Source organism: Balaenoptera acutorostrata, chromosome 1 (assembly GCF_949987535.1).
Source record: "Balaenoptera acutorostrata chromosome 1, mBalAcu1.1, whole genome shotgun sequence".
NCBI classification, from domain to species: Eukaryota; Metazoa; Chordata; class Mammalia; order Artiodactyla; family Balaenopteridae; genus Balaenoptera; species Balaenoptera acutorostrata.
In genome coordinates this window covers 113,284,697-113,312,616 of record NC_080064.1, presented here as the reverse complement: position 1 = coordinate 113,312,616, position 27,920 = coordinate 113,284,697, and the positions used below count along the sequence as shown (strand labels likewise).

The following is a 27,920-nucleotide window of genomic DNA, read 5'->3' as shown; positions in this document are numbered from 1 at the left end:
TTTCAAGGGTGTAGAAACTGAGGCTCCACAGGTGCCTGGATCTATAGTAACAAACACCTCACACTATATACAAAAATAAACTCGAAATGGTTGAAAGACTTAAACATAAGGCATGACACCATAAAACTCCTAGAAGAGAACACAGGCAAAACATTCTGACATAAATCATAGCAATATTTTCTTAGATCAGTCTCCCAAAGCAAGAAAAATAATGCAAAAAGAAACAAATGGAACCTAATGAAACTTTAAAAGCTTTTGCACAGCAAAGGAAACCATAAACAAAACGAAAAGACAACCGATGGACTGGGAGAAAATATTTACAAATGATGCGACCGACAAGGGGTTAATTTCCAAAATATACAAACAGCTCATACAGCTCAATATCAAAAAAACAACAACCCCATCAAAAATGGGCAGAAGACCTAAATAGACATTTCTCCAAAGAAGACATACAGGACTTCCCGGGTGGCGCAGTGGTTAAGAATCCACCTGCCAGTGCAGGGGACACGAGTTCAATCCCTGGTCTGGGAAGATCCCACATGCCGCGGAGCAACTAAGCCCGTGCGCCACAACTACTGAGCCTGTGCACTAGAGCCCGCGAGCCACAACTACTGAGCCGGTGCACCACAACTACTGAAGCCCGCGTGCCTAGAGCCCGTGCTCCGCAACAAGAGAAGCCACCGCAATGAGAAGCCCACGCACCGCAACGAAGAGTAGCCCCTGCTCACAGCAACTAGAGAAAGCCCGTGTGCAGCGACGAAGACCCAACGCAGCCAAAAAAATAAATTAAAAAAAAAAAAACATACAGATGGCCAACAGGCACATGAAAAGATGCTCAACATCGATAATTATTAGAGAAATGCAAATCAAAACCACAGTGAGATATCACCTCACACCAGTCAGAACGGCCATCTTCACCAAGTTTACAAATAATAAATGCTGGAGAGGGTGTGGAGAAAAGGAAACCCTCCTACGCTGTTGGTGGGAATGTAAATTGGTGCAGCCACTATGGAAAACAGTATGGAGGTTCCTTAAAAAACTAAAAATAGAGTTACTATATGATCCTGCAATCCCACTCCTGGGCATATATCCGGAAAAGACAAAAACTCCGATTCAAAAAGATGCATGCACCCCAATGTTCATAGCACCACTATTTACAAAAGCCAAGACATGGAAGCAACCTAAATGTCCATCAACAGATGAATGCATAAAGAAGCCACAAAAAAGAATGAAATAATGCCATTTGCAGCAACATGGATGGACCTAGAGATTATCGTAATAAGTGAAGTAAGTCAGACAGAGAAAGACAAATATTATATGATATCACTTATATGTGGAATCTTAAAAATAATACAAATGAACTTATTTACAAAACAGAAACAGACTCACAGACAGAAAACAAAATTATGGTTACCAACGGGGAAGTGGGGAGGGGAGGGATAAATTAGGAGTATGGGATTTATAGATACACACCATTATATGTAAAATAGATAAACAATAAGGATTTACTGTATAGCACAGGGAACTACAGTCAATATCTTGTAATAACCTCTAATGGAAAAGAATCTGAAAAATATATATATATGTATAACTGAATCATTTTGCTGTAGACCTGAAACTAACACAATATAGTAAATCAACTATACTTCAATTTTAAAAAGAAAAGAAAAAAATAAAGTAACAAACAGCACATTGGAGGAGATACTGAGTCCAAATGCTCTAACCCCTATCGTTGGTCTTCAAATTCCAGTTTTCTTCTACACAGAATGCTTCTCTAAAGAAATCTTAAGCAAAACTCGATGTACATGAAACAGATGGAAGCTGAGCCACTCTGGCAGAAGCGAGACTGGGAGGCTTGCCCTCCCCGCACTCCACCCAGAGAACTCAGCCTTCGGGCAGCACCTGAGGTTCCTTTCCAGATCTGGTTGCTCAGAGAGACCAGGTGTGAAAACCAATTCTCAAGAAGCAGCTTTGCAAGGGGCAGATGCCGAAAACTGGGGTGAGATCAAAAGAATAGAGGCTGGGGCTTCCCTGGTGGCGCAGTGGTTGAGAATCTGCCTGCTAATGCAAAGGACACGGGTTCGAGCCCTGGTCTGGGAAGATCCCACATGCCGCGGAGCAACTAGGCCCGTGAGCCACAATTACTGAGCCTGCGCGTCTGGAGCCTGTGCTCCGCAACAAGAGAGGCGGCGATAATGAGAGGTCCGCGCACCGCGATGAAGAGTGGCCCCCACTTGCCGCAACTAGAGAAAGCCCTCGCACAGAAACGAAGACCCAACACAGCCATAAATAATAAATAAATAAATAAATAAATAAATAAATAAATAAATAAATAAATAAATAAAAAAGAATAGAGGCTGAAGGGCAGGCATCCTGAGGGCCTCGGCTGCCCCGGACGCCATTCCCGCTGAGGTCCCAGAGGCGCTCACAGCATCTCCTGTCTCCGAGTGCTCAGGAGGGTGGAGGGCACCTTACCTTTCTCCAGCATGAATGGCTGAGCCGGGGCGGTGTGGGGGGGATGGTCCCGAAGTCATCGCTATCCAGGCTGCGCAGGGACTGCACTGGGATGGTGGCCAACTGGCCGAAATCGATGAACATGACAACAGCCCAGGGGTCCACTCGGTCCAGCACCCAGCACCTGGCCAGAGGGAGGGAGAGGAGGCTTGTCCCACCCGGTGCCACGCACAGCAGTCCTCACAGAGAGGGCTTGAAGGTCGGGGCTAAGAGGAATGGGAGTTTCCTACGCTGTTCCCCACCTTGGACGGAGAGGTGATCAGAGGAGCGATATCTTGAGAGAGGAAGCAGCAGCAAATAAACGGGAGTCCAGAGGATGGAGACGCAAACCTGCAGCCCTGCCTGGCACACACCTGTTCCAGGCCCGTCCGTAATCACCCAGTTGGTACTCGGCCAGACAGCGGGTCCCGCGCCGCACAGCCGAGTCGTGCAGGTAGGGCTGCTGCTCCTCCGCCTCGGCCAGGGCTCTGAACAGCGCCTGCATGTTCTGGTGCAGCGTCTGTGGACGGTACAAACGCCATGGGCCTCGCTGCCTGCCCCACATCGCACATCTGTCTCTGCAGGTGTCACCTGTTACATCAGCACCGCTGATCCACCCCAAGGGAACTGAAGGTATGACAAGGAGAGAGAATGAGGCTCAACCAGGGATCAGAGTGCGGCCACTCTGGATGTCCACCGCTGACGGGCCCCTATCACCACGCTGACCCCAGCAGGGCCCCATGAGGTGGCACCGAAGCCCAAGAGGACCACCAACAAGCCTGTACCTCCGTGACATGCATGGCCCAGAAGGGGGTCTGAGGGACAATACTAGTCACCAACAGCCCCACGTCCCCGCCGATGCTGTGGATGGTGGCCAGCCAGCCCAGGTCTCGGAAGCATTCCCTCAAGAGCAGCACCAAGAAGGACCCTCTGCAGGAAGAACAGGGAACGAAGGGAAGGGAGTGAACACAGGAGTGATTCAACCAACACCTGTCCTGGAGGATGCTGGGCAGGAGAGTCACGCTGACAAGAGGGCTGTGCACCCCCCAGGGTGGGAACAAGACAAGTGCCCAAGTAATCATAATGCGGAGCAAAGGAAGCACCACACCAGGGGATACAGGAGTTGGAGAGTTTGGGGAAGGGGAGAGGCAGAGGGAAATAAAAACACACCAGGGAACTCCACCGAGAGAGACACGCAAAAGCCTCACTGGGCTGACCTTGGGCCTGCCTGAGTGATTCATGGACCTCAAGTGATGCAAGTTTGGACCGTCCACAATGCAGGACACGTCTGCAATGCCCAAACCACTCCTCCCTGTGTTTAAGCACATGCCACACCTCATCCCACCACTCCACGAACTCTATCGCGTAAGTCACACACGGTTAGAAAGGCAGACCTGCCACTTCAGAAAAACGAAAAAAAAAACACATCCTATAGCATTTCAAGTCAAACAGAATATTCTGGCATCCTTGACATTAAGAATGGTGTCTTCCGTTAAAGCAGAAGATGTGGTGGACATGCCGATCTCATAGCATCCAGAGTAGGGGAGAGTCACAGGCCATCACTGTACAGAAATGGAGACAGACTGTGTAAGTCACTGCGGGTCACAGCCTTAGAGCCTGGGTCTGACGCAGGAGTTCCTGAAAACTTTATCCTCCGCCCCAGTACCATCCCTGCCGCCACCCTCTAGGGACTGAGCAGACGTTTATAGTTGTCCTTTGCCAGCGGCCTCTCTCCACCTCTGCTCACCTCATTTCCACGGGAACTGCAAAGATGCTTGTCCTCGGTTTCTCTGTCTCACAGGGGTCAACAGAAGCTTTAGGAGCGAGCTGTGTACAAGCTGGAAAGCAGAAGGTTGTGTTCTGGAGGCACCAGGTCTGTCTCAGAGGACCGTACCCCACCTGCCCCCCAGAAGGCCCTGGCCCCACCCTCAGAGGCAGGATGAGATGGGAAGAGAAGATACATCCTTCTAGGTCTCGGCCTTCACATCCTCAGCTGGGTGGGGAGGGTTTGCTGGATGACATTCTTTAATCAAGAAAGCATCCTAAGGAGGCTTCCCTGGTGGTGCAGTGGTTAAGAACCCGCCTGCCAATGCAGGGGACACGGGTTCGAGCCCTGGTCCGCGAAGATCCCACATGCCGCGGAGCAACAAAGCCCGTGCGCCACAACTACTGAGCCTGCGCTCTAGAGCCCGCGAGCCACAACTATTGAAGCCCGCTCGCCTAGAGCCTGTGCTCCGCAGCAAGAGAAGCCACCGCAATGAGAAGCCTGCGCACCGCAACTAGAGAAAGCCCTCGCGCAACTATGAAGACCCAATGCAGCCCCTCAAAAAATAAAAATTAATTAATTAATTAATTAATTAAAAGAAAGCATCCTAGAGGAATAAAAAGGGATATTTCCTACACTGAGGGGTCAGCATGGGACAAAGCTGGCAGGGAGGCTGGGAGAAGTGAATCAGGAGCTGCAAAGACATGTCCTGGGAACAGATGGCAACTCAGGATCTCACCAGTGGTTCTGGCAAATCCTTGACCAGAGGCCTTCTCCAAACCCTAGGGAGAAAAAGAAAAGGTATCACTCAGGCATAGTAGTATTCGTTTCACTGGTTTACATGTTGAGTCTCTCCAAGCAGATCTGGAGACAGCGCAGCAACAGCCCCTGTGCAGACACAGGCTTCAGCTGACTTTTGGGACTCCCTCCACTTTCTCCTTTCTCTTGGGTGGGGGGTGCTGAGTCAACCAAAGACAAGAGGTTCAAGGAACAGAAAAGGGAGGAGGGAGGGAGGTGCTGCCGGGGGTGCTCGTCGGTACCTACAGGCACAGAAGCCCAGCACTGCTTAGCCCGGGAGGCCCCTACAGGCACTTCTTAGGGGAGAAAGAGGTGGAAATGGTTACTCTGGCAGCAGGGCTGGGTGGAGACAGAAAGACTACAATCCTGCAGCCCTCAACCCACACTGGCTTCCCTTGCTCCACCGTCCACACCTGGAAAATCCCCTTCCCTGGTTACACCCACGGATCTGCCCGCCCTGCCACTTCGCTGCTTACCCCACTCCCCGCTGACCGCTACCTGAGAACACATGCGGCCACTGTTCTCAAATGGACATGCCACAATCCCATGGTAAGCCCCTAGTGAGTTTCCTTTCCTTCCCTCCAATGGACGACACCTCACCCCCTCCTCTCTTCAAACCCTCCATACTCCCCACCCTCCGCCAACCCTATGAACCTGCCTCTTCGTCAGGAGAAAACTGGAAGCAACTGGATGGGAGGCCCCTCATCCTCTCACCACCCAAACCGCCGCCCCTGCCATCCCTCTGTTACCTTCTCAGAAGGGTCTGGCTCTGGGGCTGGCACTGCCTCGCCTTCTCGAGGACAACACACCCGCAGCCACGGCCCTTCTCCTCTACTGCCATCTCTCTCCCGGTGGACACCTCCCACCAAGAAACAAACATGCTCCATTATCCATGTTTGCAAAGACCCTGCCTCGCCCCCCACCCCCTCTGGCGAGCACCTTTCTCTGCTCCCTTCACTGAAAGGGGTGTCTAGAGTCCCGTCTCCTTCCACGCCTGACATTTTATCTTCAGCTCCTTCCAGTCAGGCCTCCCTGAAGTGGCTCAGCCACGGTCTCCGTGTTGCCGAATCCTCCACGTCCTCCGTTCTGAAATTACCGGCAGCATCCCACCCATCCCCTCTTCTAGGAAACATTTCTTCTCTTGGCTTCCTTGACGCTGCACACATCTGGTTTTCCCTCTCTTTCCCTGGCTGGCCCTTTTCAGCTCAACCAATACATGCTGGCACAACCCAGGACTTGGTCCTCTCCTCCATCTACCTTCTCTCCAAGGTCATCTCCAGCTCCACGGTTTTAGGTATCAACAACAGACCACAGACTCCCAAACCCAGATCTCCAGCCCCAAAGACTCTGTGGAATTCAACTCCAACATGGAGACGCCTCCTTGACAGGCCAACCAAGAGGTACACAGACTCAGCATGTCTAAAACGGACCCTCCACAAGCTGCTTCACCTTGGCTTTCTCAATTTTAGTAAGCTGCATCATTATCTACCTAGCAGCTCAGGCCAAATTCATCTCTCTTTCTAGCTCTGCATCAAATTCATCAGCAAGTCAAGCCATCTCTTCCTCCAAAACACACCCAAACCCACACACTCCTCTCTCTCCATCTCCACCACCCCAATACTAGCCATCACCATCTCTTACCAGGACCGTAACAACAGTGTCCAAAGACGCTGCCACACAGGCTCCTGCAATCCAGTCCCCACCCAGAAGACACAACCTCTTACAAACCAAAATCAGATCACATCACTCACCTGATTAAAACCTTCCAACACCTTCCCATTGTGCTTACAAATAAAACTCAAAGTCTCCAGGTGGGCTCACCAAGGCCGCCATGATCTACCCTCCTTCCCACTGACCTCTTCTCTGCCCACTTACCCCTTTTCCCCACATGTCACACTCTGAGGGATTTGTAGGTGGCCCCTCTGTCTGGAATGTTCTTTCCCTGGTCTTACCCATGGTAGGCTGACTTGTCATCCAGAGCTCAGCTGAGAGGTCACTTCCTCACAAAGAGGACTCCCTAAGAACCATCCCCTCTCCTCTCTATCACATCACCTTATTTCAGTTCTCTGTCTTGTACTTACTATTGAGACAGGCTGGGCCCTGGGACCCTTTGCTGCTGTGCTTGTACCTGGACACACGTCCCCTCGAGCAACGAAATACAAGGAAACTATAAGGGACTAAAAATAACTGCGTGCATGAGCAGTAGGGGCAAAGATACAAAAAAGTCGGAAAACCCAAAACCCAACTGCCACATCTGAAGAGCCGGGAGCAAAAGCAGGGTACTCCGCAAGCCCCCTGCACACAGCACCACCAAAGGGGTGGGCAGACCACCTGAGCCCCCCTCTGGCCCGAGCGCTGGACGCACCTCTACCCTCACCCCATATACGGAACCAGCTCACCCTGCCTCGGGGAACCGGCAAGGGAACCTGTGGCTTGTTTTCACTCCCCCCGCTGCTGCAGGAGGGGCCCCAGTAATGCCTTGCGTGAATTTCTTGTCTGGCCCATTATCAATTTCTATTGATTAACGAGGCCAAGAACCCTGGTTGGTAACACTATCTGACATTTTCTTTTTTTCTCTCTCTCTCTCTTTTTTTTGGGGGGGGGCATTTTCTTATTTATTCACTTATTTATTGGTTCACTATATGTGTCTTTCCACTGGAATTTAAACATTATGAGAATGTGAATCACATCTATCTTTTGACAATTACCTTCATTGCTGAGGTAACCCCAGGGCCCAGAACAGTGCCTGATACATATTAAGCTCTTAGTAAATATATGTGAAAGAAAGTGACAGAGAGAAGAAACAGAGAAGGAAGGAGGGAGAGAGGAGAAATGAACTGGGGCAAATTCTTAATCTAAGCCTTGGCTTCCTCTTCAATACCATGAATCACACCTGATGTGAGGATTTAGTTGGGCCAGTATCTGTTCAGGACATGACATGAAATAGGTGCTTAATAAATGGAAGCAGGGGCTTCCCTGGTGGCGCAGGGGTTGAGAATCTGCCTGCCAGTGCAGGGGACACGGGTTCGAGCCCTGGTCGGGGAAGATCCCACATGCGGCAGAGCAACTAGGCCCGTGAGCCACAACTACTGAGCCTGCGCGTCTGGAGCCTGTGCTCCGCAACAAGAGAGGCCGCGATAGTGAGAGGCCCGTGCACCATGATGAAGAGTGGCCCCCGCTTGCCGCAACTAGAGAAAGCCCTCGCACAGAAACAAAGACCCAACGCAGCCAAAAATAAATAAATAAATAAATAAATAAATAAATAAATAAATAAATAAATAAATAAATAAAAATAAATGGAAGCAGTATAAGAGAGGTTAAAAGTGCAGGTTCTGGAGTCAGACTGGGCTCCAATCCTGGTCCCAGAACTGACTGGCTCCTTAACTTTGGCCTGGTTACTTGGTGTCCCCATCTGCAGGACGGGAGAGAAGCAGCACCTACTGCTGTATTTAAACAGGTTCACACAGCAAAGCGATCAGAACACAGCTCGCAGTGAGCCCTCCGTGAGTGAACTACCACTGTCAACCGATGGGGCCCAAATCAAATCTCCACGCTAAACCATTCTGCCCCTGCTGCTTACCTACAACAAAGCAAAGTGACAGTGTTAAAAACTGTCCTCTAGCCAAGCACAGAAGGTGCCTTTTTATTTAGAATCTCCTAAGACAGTTCCAAATACCAATCCCAAAAACCAATTATCAGCAATGGTTTCAGGCTAAAAATTATTATTAATACAGAAACATTTAAAACCATTTGGGGTCTAATTATTATTCCCTAATGATTTAAGAGATAAATATAACAAGCCTGTTTTGCCAGTTTGTGAAATGAAGTTTCAGAGGAAAATCTATACAATTATCATTCAACCACCACAGCAGACACGTCATCCAAAAACAACCCTCAAATTTCAGGATGTCTGCAGCACAGAAGTGGCCACCTGGAAGCTGCAGAGATCAAGGCAGCACCTCAGTAGCTGCCAAACTAGCAGATTTTAATTAAGTTCTATTGTTGCTATAAGCACAGTTACTCTACGCCCAATCCATCAACAGCTGTTAATGGTCTCTTTACTTTGTTCTGGGACATTACTACCAGCTGGTCAAGCGTTCCAAGAGGTGGCCTGGTCCAGAATCATGCTGGTGAGTCCCAGCAGTGGGAGAGAAAACACAGGGCACACAAAGGTCAGCGGCCAGAAGGCTTTTTGGGGCGGGGTTGGGGGAGGGTCCCATCCGGTTCCCCTGCACACCAGGGAGAAGCTCTCCAACCAGTGCTGGGGGGTGGGGGGCACAGGCCTCCCATGACACTCAGAAAAGCGGTGGCCTCCCTGAGACTGCTCACCGCCACACCCCTGGCCCACTGTGGTCACCCTGGCCATCACTTTTAAGGCCCTGTCTCTACCTGGGGAACTGCACCTGGAGTCACCTGAAGGGCACATCCACGTGGAAATTTAATAGTTACAGCTTGAACCCTCAACTGCTTCCCTGCCACCCAGTACCACACCTTGTACTTCACAGATGACAGACACAGACCTTGCTCTCAGGGAGCCACACTGAGTCACTCCACACATATTTATAAAATGCGTACATTCTTGGGCTTCCCTGGTGGCGCAGTGGTTGAGAATCTGCCTGCCAATGCAGGGCACACGGGTTCGAGCCCTGGTCGGGGAAGATCCCACATGCTGCGGAGCAACTAAGCCCGTGAGCCACAACTACTGAGCCTGCGCGTCTGGAGCTTGTGCTCCGCAACAAGAGAGGCCGCGATAGTGAGAGGCCCGCGCACCGCGATGAAGAGTGGCCCCCGCTTGCCGCAACTGGAGAGAGCCCTCACACAGAAACGAAGACCCAACACAGCCATAAATAAATAAATAAATAAAATTTAAAAAAAAAAATGCGTACATTCTAGACATGGCCACCACGAAGCTCACACTCTTGGTGGGGGCAGCAGACAAGAAGTATACAAAAAGGTATAAGGTTAATGACCATAAGGGCAAAGAAGAAACGCAAGTCAAGGAGAGGGGACAAGAGGGCAGGGGTGGGGGAGGGAGTGATGGCCGAACAGACGCCTAAATGAAGTGAGAAGGCAAACCCACAGACGCCTGGGAGACAAGCCTTCCGGCTGGGAACACCTGAGGCCCTAAGGTGGGGACGTGCTTGGTGTGTTTGGGGAATGGCACTGGGGCTGGAGTAAGAGACACTTGCATCTCTTACCTGGACCACCTGAGACAGGTTTTCTGCTTCCACTCTGGCCCCTGGAGTCTATTCCACAGGGTCCCTTTAAAACCTAAATCTCGGTGAATAGATGAACTAATGGTGGCACATGCATACAACAGAATACCACTTAGCAATAAAAAAAGAATTGCTGATGCTGCGACCGCATGGATGAATCTCAATAACATTCTGCTGAGTGAAAGAAGCCAGACACAAAGAAGCACATATGGCATGATTCCATTTACATCAAACTCTAGAAAGGATAAATCTCATTTAAAGTGATAGAAAGCAGGTCAGTCACTGCCTGCGGGGCACGAAGCTGGGAAAGGGCACAAGAGAACCTTTTGGGTGACTGAAATGGTCTATATTTGATTGTGATGGTTGGTTACATGGCTGCAAACACTTGTCAAAATTCATCAAACTGTACACCTAAAAGGGCTTCATTTTACGTAATACTTCAATAGTTGATTTTTTAGTGTACATTTGTGAAATCTGGTTATGTCGCTCCCTGCTCAAACTGTCCAGTGTTCTCATTATTATGTGACTATATAAATACCAATTGCTGCTGAATCAAGTTACATACTATGAAAATTTTTTTTTAATTTTAATATTAATGGGACTTCCCTGGTGGTCCAGTGAGTAGGACTCTGTGCTCCTAATGCAGGGGGCCCGGATTCAATCCCTGGTCGGGGAACTAGATCCCACATGCATGCCGCAACTAAGAGTTTGCATGCCACAACAAAGATCACACGTGCCACAAACTGAGACCCGGCACAGCCAAAATAATTAATTAAAATAAATAAATAAATTTATTTTAAAAAAATTTTAATATTAAAAAAAGTATGTATTATGATTACTTTTATCCTTATACAACCTTCTCCAGGAATTAACTGCTCCTTTTTTCCCCTCCATTTACTTGGATTTCCTTAAATCTCTGGCTAAGTTTTCCCATACCCTCCAATGGCTCTTTATAACACCTCTCCAGTCAATTTTATACTTTTCTTCATACAAATGTCACCCTGGAGTCTCACATCATCCTGCTCTGGCTGGACTGAGTGCTGTATAACAAGTGTTCTACCCCTTTGTCATCATCTGGGAAGTCTCAAGTCCCCCTCCTGGGTTGGACCTCCTGCTCCCAGCTTCCCTCATTTTTTGCCTTATTGCTTCATTGTACTGGAGCATATCCCTCCATAGCTTTCTGAGAATAGCTACATGGGACATACATTTTTTGAGACCCTACATTTGTGAACAAGTCCTTATTCTACCTTCATTCTAGAGTAATTTAATTAAGAACAGATTTGGGGTTAGACATTATCTTCCTACAAAATTCAATGACACATTCCAATCCTATACCCTTCAATGTGGATTCTCTTTCTGAAGCTTTATCCAATACTCTAAAATATTTCTATAATGTGTCTTGGTGTAGGTTTTTATTTTCCCAGTCATTATCCTGGGTACTCACTGGTTGCTTTCAAACTAAAAACATATCCTTCACTCCTGGGAGACTTTGTTATATCATTTGATATTTTCTCTCCCATGTTGACCTGAACTCTTCCTGCATGTATATGTTGCACCACTGATCCTCTCATTTTACGTTTACTCTTCTTTAAAACAATTCTACTACAAAATATTTCGATTGATAAATCCTCTCCCCCAAAAGCTATTATAAAATTTGACAAAATTGTCAAAAACAACCATTTCAGTATTCTGGAAATTGAACAGAAGCATACAACAAACAGGGTGGCTGTTAAAAAACAACAACAACAGCAAACTACAGGCCCTTGGATAAGAATATGAGACTGAGGTGTGTCAGTCTGGAGCTTCTCCCACTCCCTGGTCCTTTGGCTGATAGTTCTACCACAGTAGACAAAGCTGTGAAAACCGGTAACTTCAGAGGTGGCTGACTTTACTGGAACCTTGAAACATCAGCAAGTAAGAAAGAACATGGTAAGAAAAAATATGGGTAAGTACAATAGGTTTTCTTCTCATGAGTTTTCTAAATTATGTTTGACAGTTGAAATAAAAATTGTAACTGTCCAATATGGTTCTAAATGAACACAGAGGACATACTTAAGAAAATTACATTATAAACAGGGGAGGGTAAAGAGAAGTAGGGCTTCTAACCACTTAAAAAGGTATACAAAGAGATACACTTAAAAAACACTACAGCAGAAGCAAGAAGAACTATAATTCTGCAGCCTGTGGAAGGAAAACTATATTCACAGAAAGACAGACAAAATGAAAAGGCAGAGGACTTTGTACCAGATGAAGGAACAAGATAAAACCCCAGAAAAACAACTAAATGAAGTGGAGATAGGCAACCTTCCAGAAAAAGAATTCAGAATAATGACAGTGAAGAGATCCAGGACCTCAGGAAAGAATGGAGGCAAAGATCGAGAAGATGCAAGAAATGTTTAACAAAGACCTAGAAGAATTAGAAAACAAACAAACAGAGATGACCAATACAATAACTGAAGTGAAAAATACACTAGAAGGAATCAATAGCAGAATAACTGAGGCAGAAGAACGGATAAGTGACCTGGAAGACAGAATGGTGGAATTCACTGCTGCGGAACACACTAAAGAAAAAAGAATGAAAAGAAATGAAGACAGTCTAAGAGACCTCTGGGACAACATTAAATGCAACAACATTCGCATTATAGGGGTCCCAGAAGGAGAAGAGAGAGAGAAAGGACCTGAGAAAATATTTGAAGAGATTATAGTTGAAAACTTCCCTAACATGGGAAAGGAAATAGCCACCCAAGTCCAGGAAGCACAGAGAGTCCCAGGCAGGATAAACACAAGGAGAAACATGCCAAGACACATAGTAATCAAATTGACAAAAATTAAAGACAAAGAAAAATTATTGAAAGCAACAAGGGAAAAACGACAAATAACATATAGGGGAACTCCCATAAGGTTAACAGCTGATTTCTCAGCAGAAACTCTACAAGCCAGAAGGGAGTGGCACAATATATTTAAAGTCATGAAAGGGAAGAACATACAACCAAGATTACTCTACCCAGCAAGGATCTCATTCAGATTCGACGGGGAAATCAAAAGCTTTACAGACAAGCAAAAGCTAAGAGAATTCAGTACCACCAAACCAGCTCTACAACAAATGCTAAAGAAACTTCTCTAAGTGGGAAACACAAGAGAAGAAAAGGACCTACAAAAACAAACCCAAAACAATTAAGAAAATGGGAATAGGAACATACGTATCGATAATTACCTTAAACATGAATGGATTAAATGTTCCAACCAAAAGACACAGGCTCGCTGAATGGATACAAAGACAAGACACATATATATGCTGTCTACAAGAGACCCACTTCAGACCTAGGGACACATACAGACTGAAAGTGAGGGGATGGAAAAAGATATTCCATGCAAATGGAAATCAAAAGAAAGCTGGAGTAGCAATACTCATAGCAGATAAAATAGACTTTAAAATAAAGAATGTTACAAGAGACAAGGAAGGACACTATGTAATGATCAAGGGATCAATCCGAGAAGAAGATATAACAATTATAAATATATATGCACCCAACATAGGAGCACCTCAATACATAAGGCAAATGCTAACAGCTATAAAAGAGGAAATCGACAGTAACACAATAATAGTGGGGGACTTTAACACCTCACTTACACCAGTGGACAGATCATCCAGACAGAAAATTAATAAGGAAACACAAGCTTTAAATGACACAATAGACCAGATAGATTTAATTGATATTTATAGGACATTCCATCCAAAATTAGCAGATTACACTTTCTTCTCAAGTGCACATGGAACATTCTCCAGGATTGATCACAACTCAGGTCACAAATCAAGCCTCAGTAAATTTAAGAAAATTGAAATCGGGCTTCCCTGGTGGCGCAGTGGTTGAGAATCTGCCTGCCAATGCAGGGGACATGGGTTCGAGCCCTGGTCTGGGAAGATCCCACATGCCACGGAGCAACTGGGCCCATGAGCCACAATTTCTGAGCCTGCACGTCTGGAGCCTGTGCTCCGCAACAAGAGAGGCCGCGATGGTGAGAGGCCCGCGCACCGCGATGAAGAGTGGTCCCCACTTGCTGCAACTAGAGAAAGCCCTCGCACAGAAACGAAGACTCAACACAGTCATAAATAAATACATAAATAAATAAATAAAAGAACGTGAATTTCTTTTTAAAAAAAAAAAGAAAATTGAAATCATATCAAGCATCTTTTCCGACCACAACGCTAGGAGATTAGAAATCAGTTACAGGGGAAAAAACGTAAAAAACACAAACACATGGAGGCTAAATAATATGTTACTAAATAACCAAGAGATCACTGAAGAAATCAAAGAGGAAATCAAAAAATACCTAGAGACAAATTACAACGAAAACATGATGATCCAAAACCCATGGGATGCAGCAAAAGCAGTTCTAAGAGGGAAGTTTATAGCAATACAAGCCTACTTCAAGAAACAAGAAAAATCTCAAATAAACAATCTAACCTGACACCTAAAGGAACTAGAGAAAGAAGAACAAAGAAAACCCAAAGTTAATGGGTTCGGAGTTTGGGATTAGCAGATGCAAACTATTATATATAGAATGGATAAATAACAAGGTCCTACTGTATAGCACAGAGAACTATATTCAATATCCTGTGATAAACCATAATGGAAAATAATATGAAAAAGAATGTATATATATGTATAACTGAATCATTGTGCTGCACAGTAGAAATTAACACAACATTGTAAATCAACTATACTTCAGTAAAATAAATTTTAAAAAAAGATTTCAATTGAAAAAAAACACAAACCCAAATTTAGAAGGAAAGAAATCATAAAGATCAGAGCAGAAATAAATGAAATAGAAACAAAGAAAACAATAGCAAAGATCAATAAAACTAAAAGCTGGTTCTTTGAGAAGATAAACAAAACAGATAAACCTTTAGCCAGACTCATCAAGAAAAAGAGGGAGAGGATTCAAATCAATTAAAATTAGAAATGAAAAAGGAGAAGTTACAACGGACACTGCAGAAATACAAAGCATCGTAAGAGACTACTACAAGCAATGCTATGCCAATAAAATGGACAATCTGGAAGAAATGGACAAATTCTTAGAAAGGTATAATCTTCCAAGACCGAACCAGGAAGAAATAGAAAATATGAACAGACCAATCCCAAGTAATGAAATTGAAACTGTGATTAAAAATCTTCCAACAAACAAAAGTCCAGGACCAGATGGCTTCATAGGTGAATTCTATCAAACATTTAGAGAAGAGCTAACACCCATCCTTCTCAAACTCTTCCAAAAAATTGCAGAGGAAGGAACACTCCCAAACTCATTCTATGAGGCCACCATCACCCTGATACCAAAACCAGACAGAGATACTACAAAAAAAATAAAATTACAGACCAATATCACTGATGAATATAGATGCAAAAATCCTCAACAAAATACTAGCAAACAAAATCCAACAACACATTAAAAGGATCATACACCATGATCAAGTGGGATTTATCCCAGGGATGCAAGGATTCTTCAATATATGCAAATCAATCAATGTGATACACCATATTAACAAATTGAAGAATAAAAACCATATGATCATCTCAATAGATGCAGAAAAAGCTTTTGACAAAATTCAACACTCATTTATGATAAAAACTCTCCAGAAAGTGGACATAGAGGGAAACTACCTCAACATAATAAAGGCCATATACGACAAATCCACAGCAAACATCATTCTCAATGATGAAAAACGGAAAGCATTTCCTTTAAGATCAGGAACAAGACAAGGATGGTCACTCTCGCCACTATTATTCAACATAGTTTTGGAAGTCCTAGCCACGGCAATCAGAGAAGAAAAAGAAATAAAAGAATACACACTGGAAAAGAAGTAAAACTATCACTGTTTGCAGATGACATGATACTGTACATAGAGAATCCTAAAGATGCCACCAGAAAACTACTAGAGCTGGGCTTCCCTGGTGGTGCAGTGGTTAAGAATCCGCCTGCCAATGCAGAAGACATGGGTTCGAGCCCTGGTCTGGGAAGATCCCACATGCCGAGGAGCAACTAAGCCCGTGAGCCACAACTACTGAGCCTGCACTCTAGAGCCCGCGAGCCACAACTACTGAGCCCGTGTGCCACAACTACTGAAGCCTGTGTGCCCTAGAGCCCATGCTCTGCAACAAGAGAAGCCACCACAATGAGAAGCCCGCGCACCGCAACAAAGAGTAGCCCCTGCTCGCCCCAACTAGAGAAAGCCCGCACGCAGCAACAAAGACCAGACACAGCCAAAAATAAATAAATAAATATTTAGGAAAAAAAAGAAAACTACTAGAGCTAATCAATGAATTTGGTAAAGTTGCAGGATACAAAATTAATATACAGAAATCTCTTGCATTCCTATGCACTAACAATGAAAGATCAGAAAGAGAAATTAAGGAAACAATTCCATTCACCATTGCAACAAAAAGAATAAAATATCTAGGAATAAACTTACCTAAGGAGGTAAAAGACCTGTACTCAGAAAACTATAAGACGCTGATGAAAGAAATCAAAGATGACACAAACAGATGGAGAGATATACCATGTTCTTGGATTGGAAGAATCAATATTGTGAAAATGACTATACTACCCAAAGCAATCTACAGATTCAATGCAATGCCTATCAAATTACCAGTGGCACTTTTTTTTACAGAACTAGAACAAAAAATCTTAAAATTTGTATGGAGACACAAAAGACCCCGAATAGCCAAAGAAGTCTTGAGGGAAAAAAACGGAGCTGGAGGAATCAGGCTCCCTAACTTCAGACTAGAAAGCTACAGTAATCAAGACAATATGGTACTGGCACAAAAAACAGAAATACAGATCAATGGAACAAGATAGAAAGCCCAGAGATAAACCCACACACCTATGGTCAACTAATCTATGACAAAGGAGGCAAGGATATACAATGGAGAAAAGACAGTCTCTTCAGTAAGTGCTGCTGGGAAAACTGGACAGCTGTATGTAAAAGAATGAAATTAGAACACTTCCTAACACCATACACAAAAATAAACTCAAAATGGATTAGAGACCTAAATGTAAGACCGGACACTATAAAACTCTTAGAGGAAAACATACGAAGAACACTCTTTGACATAAATCACAGCAAGATCTTTTTTGATCCACCTCCTAGAGTAATGGAAATAAAAACAAAAATAAACAAATGGGAACTAATGAAACTTAAAAGCTTTTGCAAAGCAAAGGAAACTACCAACAAGACAAAAAGACAACCCTCAGAATGGGAGAAAGTATTTGCAAATGAATCAACGGACAAAGGATTAATCTACAAAATGTATAAACAGCTCATGCAACTCAATATTAAAAAAACAAACAACCCAGTCAAACAATGGGCAGAAGACCTAAACAGACATTTCTCCAAAGAAGACATACAGATGGCAAAGAAGCACATGAAAAGCTGCTCAACATCACTAATTATTAGAGAAATGCAAATCAAAACTACGATGAAGTATCACCTCACACCAGTTAGAATGGGCATCATCAGAAAATCTACAAACAACAAATGCTGGAGAGGGTGTGGAGAAAAGGGAACCCTCTTGCACTGTTGGTGGCAATGTAAATTGATACAGCCACTATGGAGAACAGTATTTAGGTTCCTTAAAAAACTAAAAATAGAATTACCATATGACCCAGCAATCCCACTACTGGACATATACCCAGAGAAAACCATAATTCAAAAAGACACATGCACCCCAATGTTCACTGCAGCACTACTTACCATAGCCAGGTCATGGAAGCAACCTAAATGCCCATTGACAGACAAATGGATAAAGAAGATATGGTACATGTATACAATGGAATATTACTCAGCCATAAAAAGGAATGAAATTGGGTCATTTATAGAGATGTGGATGGATCTAGAGACTGTCATACATAGTGAAGTAAGTCAGAAAGAGAAAAACAAATATCGTATATTAACACATATATGTGGAACCTAGAAAAATGGTACAGATGAACCGGTTTGCAGGGCAGAAATAGAGACACAGATGTAGAGAACAAACGTATGGACACCAAGGGGGGAAAGTGGCAGGGGTGGTGGTGGTGGTGGTGGGATGAATTGGGAGATTGGGATTGACATATATACACTAATATGTATAAAATAGATAACTAATAAGAACCTGCTATATAAAAAAATAAAATAAAATTCAAAAAAACCCACTATTGGGCTTCCCTGGTGGCGCAGTGGTTGAGAGTCTGCCCGCCAATGCAGGGGACACAGGTTCAAGCCCTGGTCTGGGAGGATCCCGCGTGCCGCGGAACGGCTAGGCCCGTGAGCCACAATTGCTGAGCCTGCGTGTCTGGAGCCTGTGCTCCGCAACAGGAGAGGCCGCGGTGGTGAGAGGCCCGCGCACCGCGATGAGGAGTGGCCCCCGCTTGCCGCAACTAGAGAAGGCCCTCGCACAGAGGCGAAGACCCAACACAGCCATAAATAAAATAAAATTAAATTAAATTTAAAAAACCCACTATAGATAAATCAAAATTTAATTCTAAAAAACATATTCAAGTAAACTATAGGAAAACAGAAAAAACAAAATAAAAACCAAAAAATAAAACGGCAGACTTGAGCTGTATCATATCAATAATATCAAATGTAAATGGTCTAAACATACCAATTTAAAGACACAGATTGGCAGTGTAGATTAAAAAATGTGACCCAACTATATGCTGTCCACAAAAAGCTCACTTCAAATATAATGATATAGTTGGGTTTAAAGTACAAAGATAAGAGGCATGCAAACATAATCAAAGGACATGGTTATATTACTATCAGATAAAATAAACCTCAGAGTAAAGAAAAATCACTAAGAGAAAAATCACCAAAAGGGATATTATATAATTATAGAAGCATCATTCCACCAAGAATATATAGTAATCCTAAATGTATATGCACCAAATAACAGAGCTGCAAAATATAAAATGCAAAAACTAATAGAATTGAAAGGAGAACTACACAAATCTACAATTATAATTGGAGACTTCAACACCCCTTTTAACAACTGACAGAACAACTAGTCAGAAAATCAGGAAGGATATAGAACTTAACAATACCATTGACCAACAGGATCCAGTCAACGTGTACAGGATACCCCACCCAATAACAGCAGAATACACATCTTTACAAGTGCCCATACAACATATACCAAGACAGACTATATCCTGGGCCATGAAATAAGTCTCAATAAATGTGAAAGGATTCAAATAATACGAAGTATGCTCACTAACCACAAAAGAATTGAATTAGAAATCAATAACTGAAAATATGTGGAAATATCCAAATATTTGGAAACCAAATAACATACTTCAAAAAAACTCCACACAATGAAGAAATCAAAAGGAAAAGTAGAAAATATTTTGAACTCAATAAAAACATAACAAAAATGAAACTGAAGGGCTTCCCTGGTGGCGCAGTGGTTGAGAATCTGCCTGCCAATGCAGGGGACATGGGTTCGAGCCCTGGTCTGGGAAGATCCCACATGCCGTGGAGCAACTGAGCCCGTGAGTCACAACTACTGAGCCTGCGCATCTGGAGCCTGTGCTCCGCACGCAACAAGAGAGGCCACGATAGTGAGAGGCCTGCGCACCGCGATGAAGAGTGGCCCCCGCTTGCCACAACTAGAGAAAGCCCTCGCACGGAAACGAAGACCCAACACAGCCATAAATAAATAAATAAATAAACAAATACGTAAAAAAAAAAAATGAAACTGAAAAATATCAAAATTGTGGAATGCAAGTACACTTAAAGAGAAATTTATAGCACTAAAAGCCTATATTAGGAAATAAAAAAGTTACAAATGAATGATCTCAGCTTTGATCCTAAGGGCGGAATAAAAAGAAGAAAAGCTAAAAGCCAAAGAAAACAGAACAAAGAAAGCAACTAAGAGCAGAAATCAATGAAATTGAAAAAACATAGAGAAAATCAATAAAACAAAGAGCTGGTTCTTTGAAAGGATCAACAAAATTAATAAACATCCAGCAAGAATGAAAAGAAAAAGGGAAGACACGAATTGCCAGTATCAGGAACAAAATGGGCTATCACTACAGACCTCGCAGATATCAAAAAGATAACAAGGGAATACCAAGAACAACTCTACACATAAATACAAACATAAATTTCAAACAAGAAGTTTGACAACTCAGACAAAATGTACCACTTCCTCAAAAACTATAAACTATCAAAACTCACCCAATCTGAAATAGATGATTTGAAGAGCCCCATTACTGTTAAAGAAATTGAACTCTTAATTTTAAAAAATCTCGGGAATTCCCTGGTGGTCAGTGGTTAGGACTCGGTGCTTTCATGGTCGGGGGCCCAGGTTCAATCCCTGGTTGGGGACCTGAGATCCCACAAGCCATGCATCACAGGAAAGAAAGAAAAGAAAGAAAAGAAAGAAAGGAAGGAAAGGAAAGGAAAGGAAAGGAAAGGAAAGGAAAGGAAAGAAGGAAGGAAGGAAGGAAGGAAGGAAAGAGAGAAAGAGAAAGAAAGAGAGGAGAGAGAGAAAGAGAGGAAGAGAGCAAGAGAGCAAGAAAGAAAAGAAAGGAAAGAAAGAAAGCACGAAAGCAAGCAAGAAAGAACATCTCCAAGCCCAGATCGTTTCACTGGAGAATTCTACCAAACATTTAAGAAAAATTAACATAGTTCTATATAGTCTTTTCCAAAAGGAGGGAACACTTCCCAATTCATTTTATAGGGATAGTATTACCATGATACTAAAACCAAAGATAGTACCATGAAAAACAAAAAACCTACAGATCAATATCCTTCATGAAAATAGATGCAAAAATCCTTAACAAAGTATTAGCAAATAGAATTCAGCAATATATAAAAATAATTACACACCATGACCAAGTGGGGTTTATTCCAAGAATGCAAGGTTGGTTCAATATTTGAAAAATCAATCAAGGTAATCCATATTAACAGGCTAAAGAAAAAAAATCACATGATCATATCATTCAATACAGAAAAAAGCATTTGACAAAATTCAATATCTGTTATAAGTTGAATTATTTCCCCCCTTCAAAAAATGTATGTTGGGGCTTCCCTGGTGGTGCAGTGTTTGAGAATCTGCCTGCCAATGCAGGGGACACGGGTTCGAGCCCTAGTCTGGGAAGATCCCACATGCCGCGGAGCAACTAGGCCCGTGAGCCACAATTGCTGAGCCTGCGCGTCTGGAGCCTGTGCTCCGCAACAAGAGAGGCCGCGATAGTGAGAGGCCCGCGCACCGCGATGAAGAGTGGCCCCCGCTTGCCGCAACTAGAGAAAGCCCTCGCACAGAAACGAAGACCCAACACAGCCATAAATAAATAAATAAATAATTTTTTTAAAAAAAATGTATGTTGAACTCCTAACCCCCAGTACCTCAGAATGTGACCTTATTTGGAAACAGGGTCCTTATAGAGGTAAGCAAGGTAAAACAGTCACTAGGGTGGGTCCTAATCCAATATGAGTGTGTCCTTATAACAGAGCCAGACACAGAGGGAAGACAATATGAAGACACACAAGGAGAATGTTATGTGAAGACAGAAGATTGGAGTGACAAACCTATAAGCCAAAGAACACCAAAGATTGTTGGCAAACCACTAGAAGCTAGGAAGAGGCAAGGAATAATTCCCCCACAGGTTTCAGAGGGAACTTTGCCTTGCTGATGCCTTAATTTTGGACTTCTAGCCTCCAGAACTGTGAGATGATCAATTTCTGTTGTTCTAAGCAGCCCAGTTTGTGGTACTTTGTGATAGCAATCCTAAGAAACTAATACAATGATTCATGATCAAAAAATAAAACCTCTCAGAAAAACAGGAATAGAGGAGAACTTCCTCAACTTAATAAAGAACATCCATCCAAAAACCTATGATAATATCATACTTTATTGTGAAAGACTGAATGCTTTCTACACTAAAAGAATAAGGCAAGGATGTCCACACTCACTACTCTAATTCAACATAGTGCTGGAAACCTAGCCAGTACTAAGAAAAAGAAACAGAAGACGTATAGATCAGAAAGGAAAAAATAAAACTGGCTCTATTTACAAATGATATTATTGTCTACACAGAAAATCCCAAGAAATCTATAAAAAAGAAAAGAAAAAAAAAACAAATTCCTATCACTAGTAAGTTCAGCAAAGTAACAGGATACAAGATAAATATACAAAAATCAATTGTATTTCTATATACTACCAATGAACAAGGAGACACAGAAACCAAAACTACAGTGCGACTTATAATCACTCAAATAAAATGAAATACTTAAGTGTAAATCTAATAAAATATATTAAGACCTGTATGCTGAAAACTATACAATGTTGATTAAAGAAATCAAAGAAGGTCTAAATCAATGGAAATTTATACTGTGTTCATGGATTGGAAGACCCAACATATAATAAAGATATCAATTCCCCTTAAACTGACATATAGGGCTAATGCAATTGCTAGCAAAATTCCAGTCAAAATTTTGGTAGGTATAGATAAAACTATTCTAAAATCTATACACAAAGGCAAAAGAAATAGAACAGCTAAAACAATATTGAAAAACAATAAAGTTGGAGGAATCAGTCTACCCAATTTCAATACTTTTTATAGCTACAGTAACTGAGACAGTAGGAGGCATAGACATGTAATCAATGAAACAAAACTGAGGACCCAGAAATGAACCCACACAAATATGTCCAACTGATTTTTGATAAAACTGCAAAACAATTTAATGGAGGAAATGGTGCTGGAGAAACTGAACATCCACAGGAAAATAATAAAACTCAACCTAAGTTTCAAAGCTTATATAAAAATTAACTCAAAATGGAACATGGGCTTTAAAATGTAAAGCTATATAACTTTTTAAAAAATAGGATAAATTCTTTGAGACCTAGGGCTGGCCAAAAAGTTCTTAGACCTGACAACAAAAGCATCGTTCATAAAAGGAAAAATTGATAAACTGGACTTCACTGAAATTTAAAACTTCTGCTCTGCAAAAAACCCTGTTAAGAAAATGAAAAAAACAAGCTACAGAGTAGGAGAAAACATTTGCAAACCATGTATCCAACGAAGGACTAGTATCTAGAATACATAAAGAACTCTCAAAACTCAATGGCAAAAAAAATCAAACAATCCAATTAGAAAATGGGCAAAAGGAAGAAAGAGATATTTCACCAAAGAGGATATACAAATAGTAAATAAGCACATGAAAAGGTGTTCAACATTAGGGAAATGCAAATTAAAACCTTTAGGGAAATGCAAATTAAAACCATAATAAGATATCACTATATACCTATCAGAGTGGTTAAAATTAAAAAGTGACAATACCAGGGGACTTCTCTGGTGATCCAGTGGTTAAGATCCCACGCCTCCAATGCAGGGGGCACAGTTCAATCCCTGGTCAGGGAACTAAGATCCCACATGCCAAGGGGTGTGGCCAAAAAAAGTGACAACACCAAATCCTGGAGGGGATGCAGAGAACCCCTCATACATTCCTAGCAGGAATGTAAAATGGTACAGCCACTCTGAAAACAGTTTGGCTGTTTCTTAAAAAAGTAAACATGCAATGACCATACCACTCAGCAATTTTAATTTTGGTCATTTATCCCAGAGAAACACACAAACTCCATACATGAATATTTATAGCAACTATATTTGTAACAGTCAAAAACCAGAAACAATGTAGATATCCTTCAATGGGTAAATGGTTAAGCAAACTGTAGTACATTCATACCATGGAATACTACTCAGCATTAAAAAGGAATAAACTATTAGTATATGCAACAACACCTGGATGAATCTCCGAAAATTATGTTGACTGAAAAAAACCAATCCCAAAAGGTTATATATTGTATATTATATTATTTCATTCATATAACATTCTTGAAATTAAAGAAACAGAGAACACATTAATTGCTCCAGGGGCTAAGGTGGGGATGGGGATGGGAGGGAAATGGGTGTGGCTATAAAAAGGCAACAGGAAGGATCCTTGTGGTGGTGATGGAAACTCTCTGTATCTTGACTGTATCAACGTTAATACCCTGGTTGTGAAATTGTTTTGTAAGATGTTACCATTGGGGGAACTGGATAAAGGGTACAGGGGATCTTTGTATTGTTTTTTGCAAGTAACTGCATGTGAATCTACAATTATCTCAAAAAGAAAAGTTTAATTGAAAGAAAAAAAAGTTCTTATCGTGCCACCAGCATAACAGCAGGCAGAGGGCCACTGGCCAAAGTTTGCTGACCCCTTTTCTTAGTTAGTCATATTGCAAATATCTTCTCCCAGTTTTTGTCTTGAATTTATCTTCCTTTATATTATCTTTCAAAGAAGATAAATTCATAATTTTAATTCATCCACCTTTTTTTTTTCCAGTTAACTCTGTATGCCTTAACAAATCTTATTCTACTCTGAGGTCATAAAGATATTCTTGTACATTTTTGCCTAAAAGTTTTTAAGTTTTGTCTTTCACATTTAAGTCTCTAGTCCATCTAGAGTTTTTTTTTTCTTTTTTAAATTTTATTTATTTATTTTATTTATTTTATTTTTGGCTGTGTTGGGTCTTTGTTGCTGCGCGCGGGCTTTTCTCTAGTTGCGGCGAGCAGGGGCTACTCTTCGTTGCAGTGCGCGGGTTTCTCATTGCGGTGGCTTCTCTTGTTGCAGAGCACCAGCTCTAAGTGCGCGGGCTTCAGTAGTTGTGGCTTGTGGGCTCTAGAGGGCAGGCTCAGTAGTTGTGGCGCACGGGCTTATTTGCTCCGCGGCATGTGGGATCTTCCCGGACCAGGGCCCAAACCCGTGTTCCCTGCACTGGCAGGTGGATTCTTAACCACTAAGCCACCATGGAAGTCCTAGAGGTTATTTTTGTGCATGAGGTAAGGCAGGGATATAATTTCGGATTTTTCTACATGAATAAGCAATTGTCCAGACTCAATAACTAAAGTGTCCATCTTTTCACCAGAGATGTACAACTCTACCAGAATAGTCAGTAGTTTCTGCATTTGCATGAGCCTCCTTTGGGGGCTCTCTATTGTATTTTATTGGTCAAACTGTCCAACCCTAGGCCAATAGTACATCTTCTTGTAGGGCAAGGCCTCCCATCTTTATTTTCAGGAAGAAATGTCTTAAATATTCATAGGCTTTTGTACTTCCATATAAATTTTAGAATCAGCCTGTGGGAATTTTTATTGAAATTATACAGAATCAAAAGATTAATTTTGGGAGAATGACTCTTAAATAACTCTTATTCTGTCTTCCTATCCATGAACATGAAACTTTTCCTATTTTAGAATTCCTTAAAGACTTTCAATAAAGCTAAATTATTTCCCCCAGATAGGCCATGAGCACCTTTCACTGGATTTATTCCTAGGTACCTTAATTTTTAAAACTGCTCTTATAAATGGTATATTTTAAAAGTTATTTTGTTGTTTATTCATGGAAATATAAATAAAATTGATTTTTATATACCTGATATATATCCAGCTACCTTGTTAAAATGTTATTTCTAATAATTTACGTATTATTTAAGTTTTTCTATGTAAAGAAACATCATCTGTAAATAATGAGTTTTATTTACCCTGTTCCAATATTTATGCCTTTAACTTATTTTCCTTTCCTCACTAGATAAAACTAGACTTCCAGTATATCCTTGTCTTGTTCCTATTTTTAAAGAGAATGCTTATAATGTTTTTCTATTAAAATATTATCTTCTGTAGAGTTTTGGGAGATAGCTTTTATCAGGTTAAGAATAACCTTCCATTTCTAGCTGCTAAGAAACTTTATTTTTTAAATCATAAATTAGTAGTGAATTTTATCAAATGCTTTTGCTGTGTCTATTTAAGACGATCATATGGTTTTCACTCTTTAATCTGTTAATGTAGTGAAAGATTTATCGTTTTTCTTTCTTTTTTTTTTTGGCCGCGCCATATGGCTTGCGGGATCTCTGTTCCCTGACCAGGAACTGAACCCAGGCTTTGGCAGTGAAAGCCAAGAATCCTAACCACTAGGCCACCAGGGAACTCCTGATTTATCATTTTTCTAATATTAAGCTACTTCTGCATTTCTAGAAAAAAATCCAACTGCCGTGATGTATAATACTATCTTCATTAGCCAATATTGACTTCATTTTGCCAATATTTTGTTTAGAAACATTGCATGTGTATTCATGTGAGTGAAACCAGCCTGCAATTTTTCTCTCTTATTCTCTCCTGTCTGATTTGATATCAGGGTTATATTGGCCTCATAAAATGAACTAGCAAGTATCTCACTTATTCTTTAGAAGAATTTATATAATACTGGAATTTTCTGTTCCTTGAAAATTCAGTAAAATTTGCCTATAAAACCATCTGGGCTTGGTGTTTTCTTTATAAGACGATTCTAAACTTTGATTCAACTGGTTTACAGATATAGGACTAGCAGTTTCTTTTATTAGTTTTGAAAATGATATACTTTAAGAAATGTGTCCATTTCTTCTAAGTTTTCAAGTTTATTACCGTATTAGCTTATATTTTAATATCCGCTACATCTATAGTTATGATCTTTTTATTACTAATGTTTACCTATGCCCTTTTCTCCTTTTTCCTTGATTAATCATTCCAAAGGTTTTTCTGTTTCATTAATCTCTTTAAAGAATGAAATTTTGACTTTATTGATCCCTTCTATTGTAGCTTTTTTATGCTTCTTGTTTTCCCCCTAGCTTTACTAAGATATAATTGTAGCTTTGTTTACAAAATTTTAAATTTTTAAAAACTTTGTTTTAAAAATTTTGTCTGTTCCTTATTTGGGTTTATTTTTACTTTTTATCTACCTCTTCAATCAACTCTAAGCTCATTTATTTTCATCTTGTCTTCTTTGCTCATTTAAGCATTCAATATTATACACTTCCCTATAAGTATTGCTTTTGCTGTATCCCACAACTTTTTTTTTTATAAATTTATTTATTTTATTTTTGGCTGCGTTCGGTCTTTGTTGCTGAGAGCCGGCTTTCTCTAGTTGAGGCAAGCGGGGCTACCCTCGTTGTGGTGCACGGGCTTCTCATTGCAGGGGCTTCTCTTGTTGCGGAGCACAGGCTCTGGCATGCAGGCTTCAGTAGTTGTGGCACGTGGGCTCAGTAGTTCCGGCTCGCGGGCTCTAGACCGCAGGCTCAGTAGTTGTGGCGCACGGGCTTAGTTGCTCCGAGGCATGTGGGATCTTCCTGGACCAGGGCTTGAACCCGTGTCCCCTGCACTGACAGGTGGATTCTTAACTACTGTGCCACCAGGGAAGCCCTATCCCACAACTTTTGATGAGAAAAATTTTCCTTATCGTTCAGTTCTAAGTACTTTTTTTTTTTTGGCTGTGCAATGCAGCATGCAGGATCTTAGTTCCCCGACCAGGGACTGAACCCGTGTCCCCTGCAATGCAAATGTGGAGTCTTAACCACTGGACGGCCAGGGAAGTCCCCTAAGTACTTTTAAATTTCTCTTATGATTTCTTCTTTGACCCATGTGTTGTTTACTTAGGAATATGTTTTTAGGTTTCCAAATGTATAGAGATTAGTGTTCATCTACTGGTTACTTATTTCTAATGTAAAAGCATTGGGAATGTTCCTGAGAAATGATAGCCATTCCAAAAGGAAGAAGGCGAGCCTCTTAACACTCTTTTCTAGTACCTGGTTCTG

The 27,920-nt window shown here is 42.0% G+C and overlaps 1 protein-coding gene across 1 annotated transcript in view; it reads right to left on the bottom strand.

The window, feature by feature from the left end:
• Positions 1 to 27,920, bottom strand: part of TDRD10 (tudor domain containing 10) — a 45,758-nt gene that overhangs the window by 1,406 nt on the left and 16,432 nt on the right. The window contains 6 exon segments of the mRNA XM_007178586.2: positions 2,476 to 2,506; positions 2,509 to 2,638; positions 2,868 to 3,013; positions 3,279 to 3,423; positions 4,241 to 4,331; positions 4,998 to 5,040. Coding sequence (XP_007178648.2) covers positions 2,476 to 2,506; positions 2,509 to 2,638; positions 2,868 to 3,013; positions 3,279 to 3,423; positions 4,241 to 4,331; positions 4,998 to 5,040 — 586 coding nt within the window.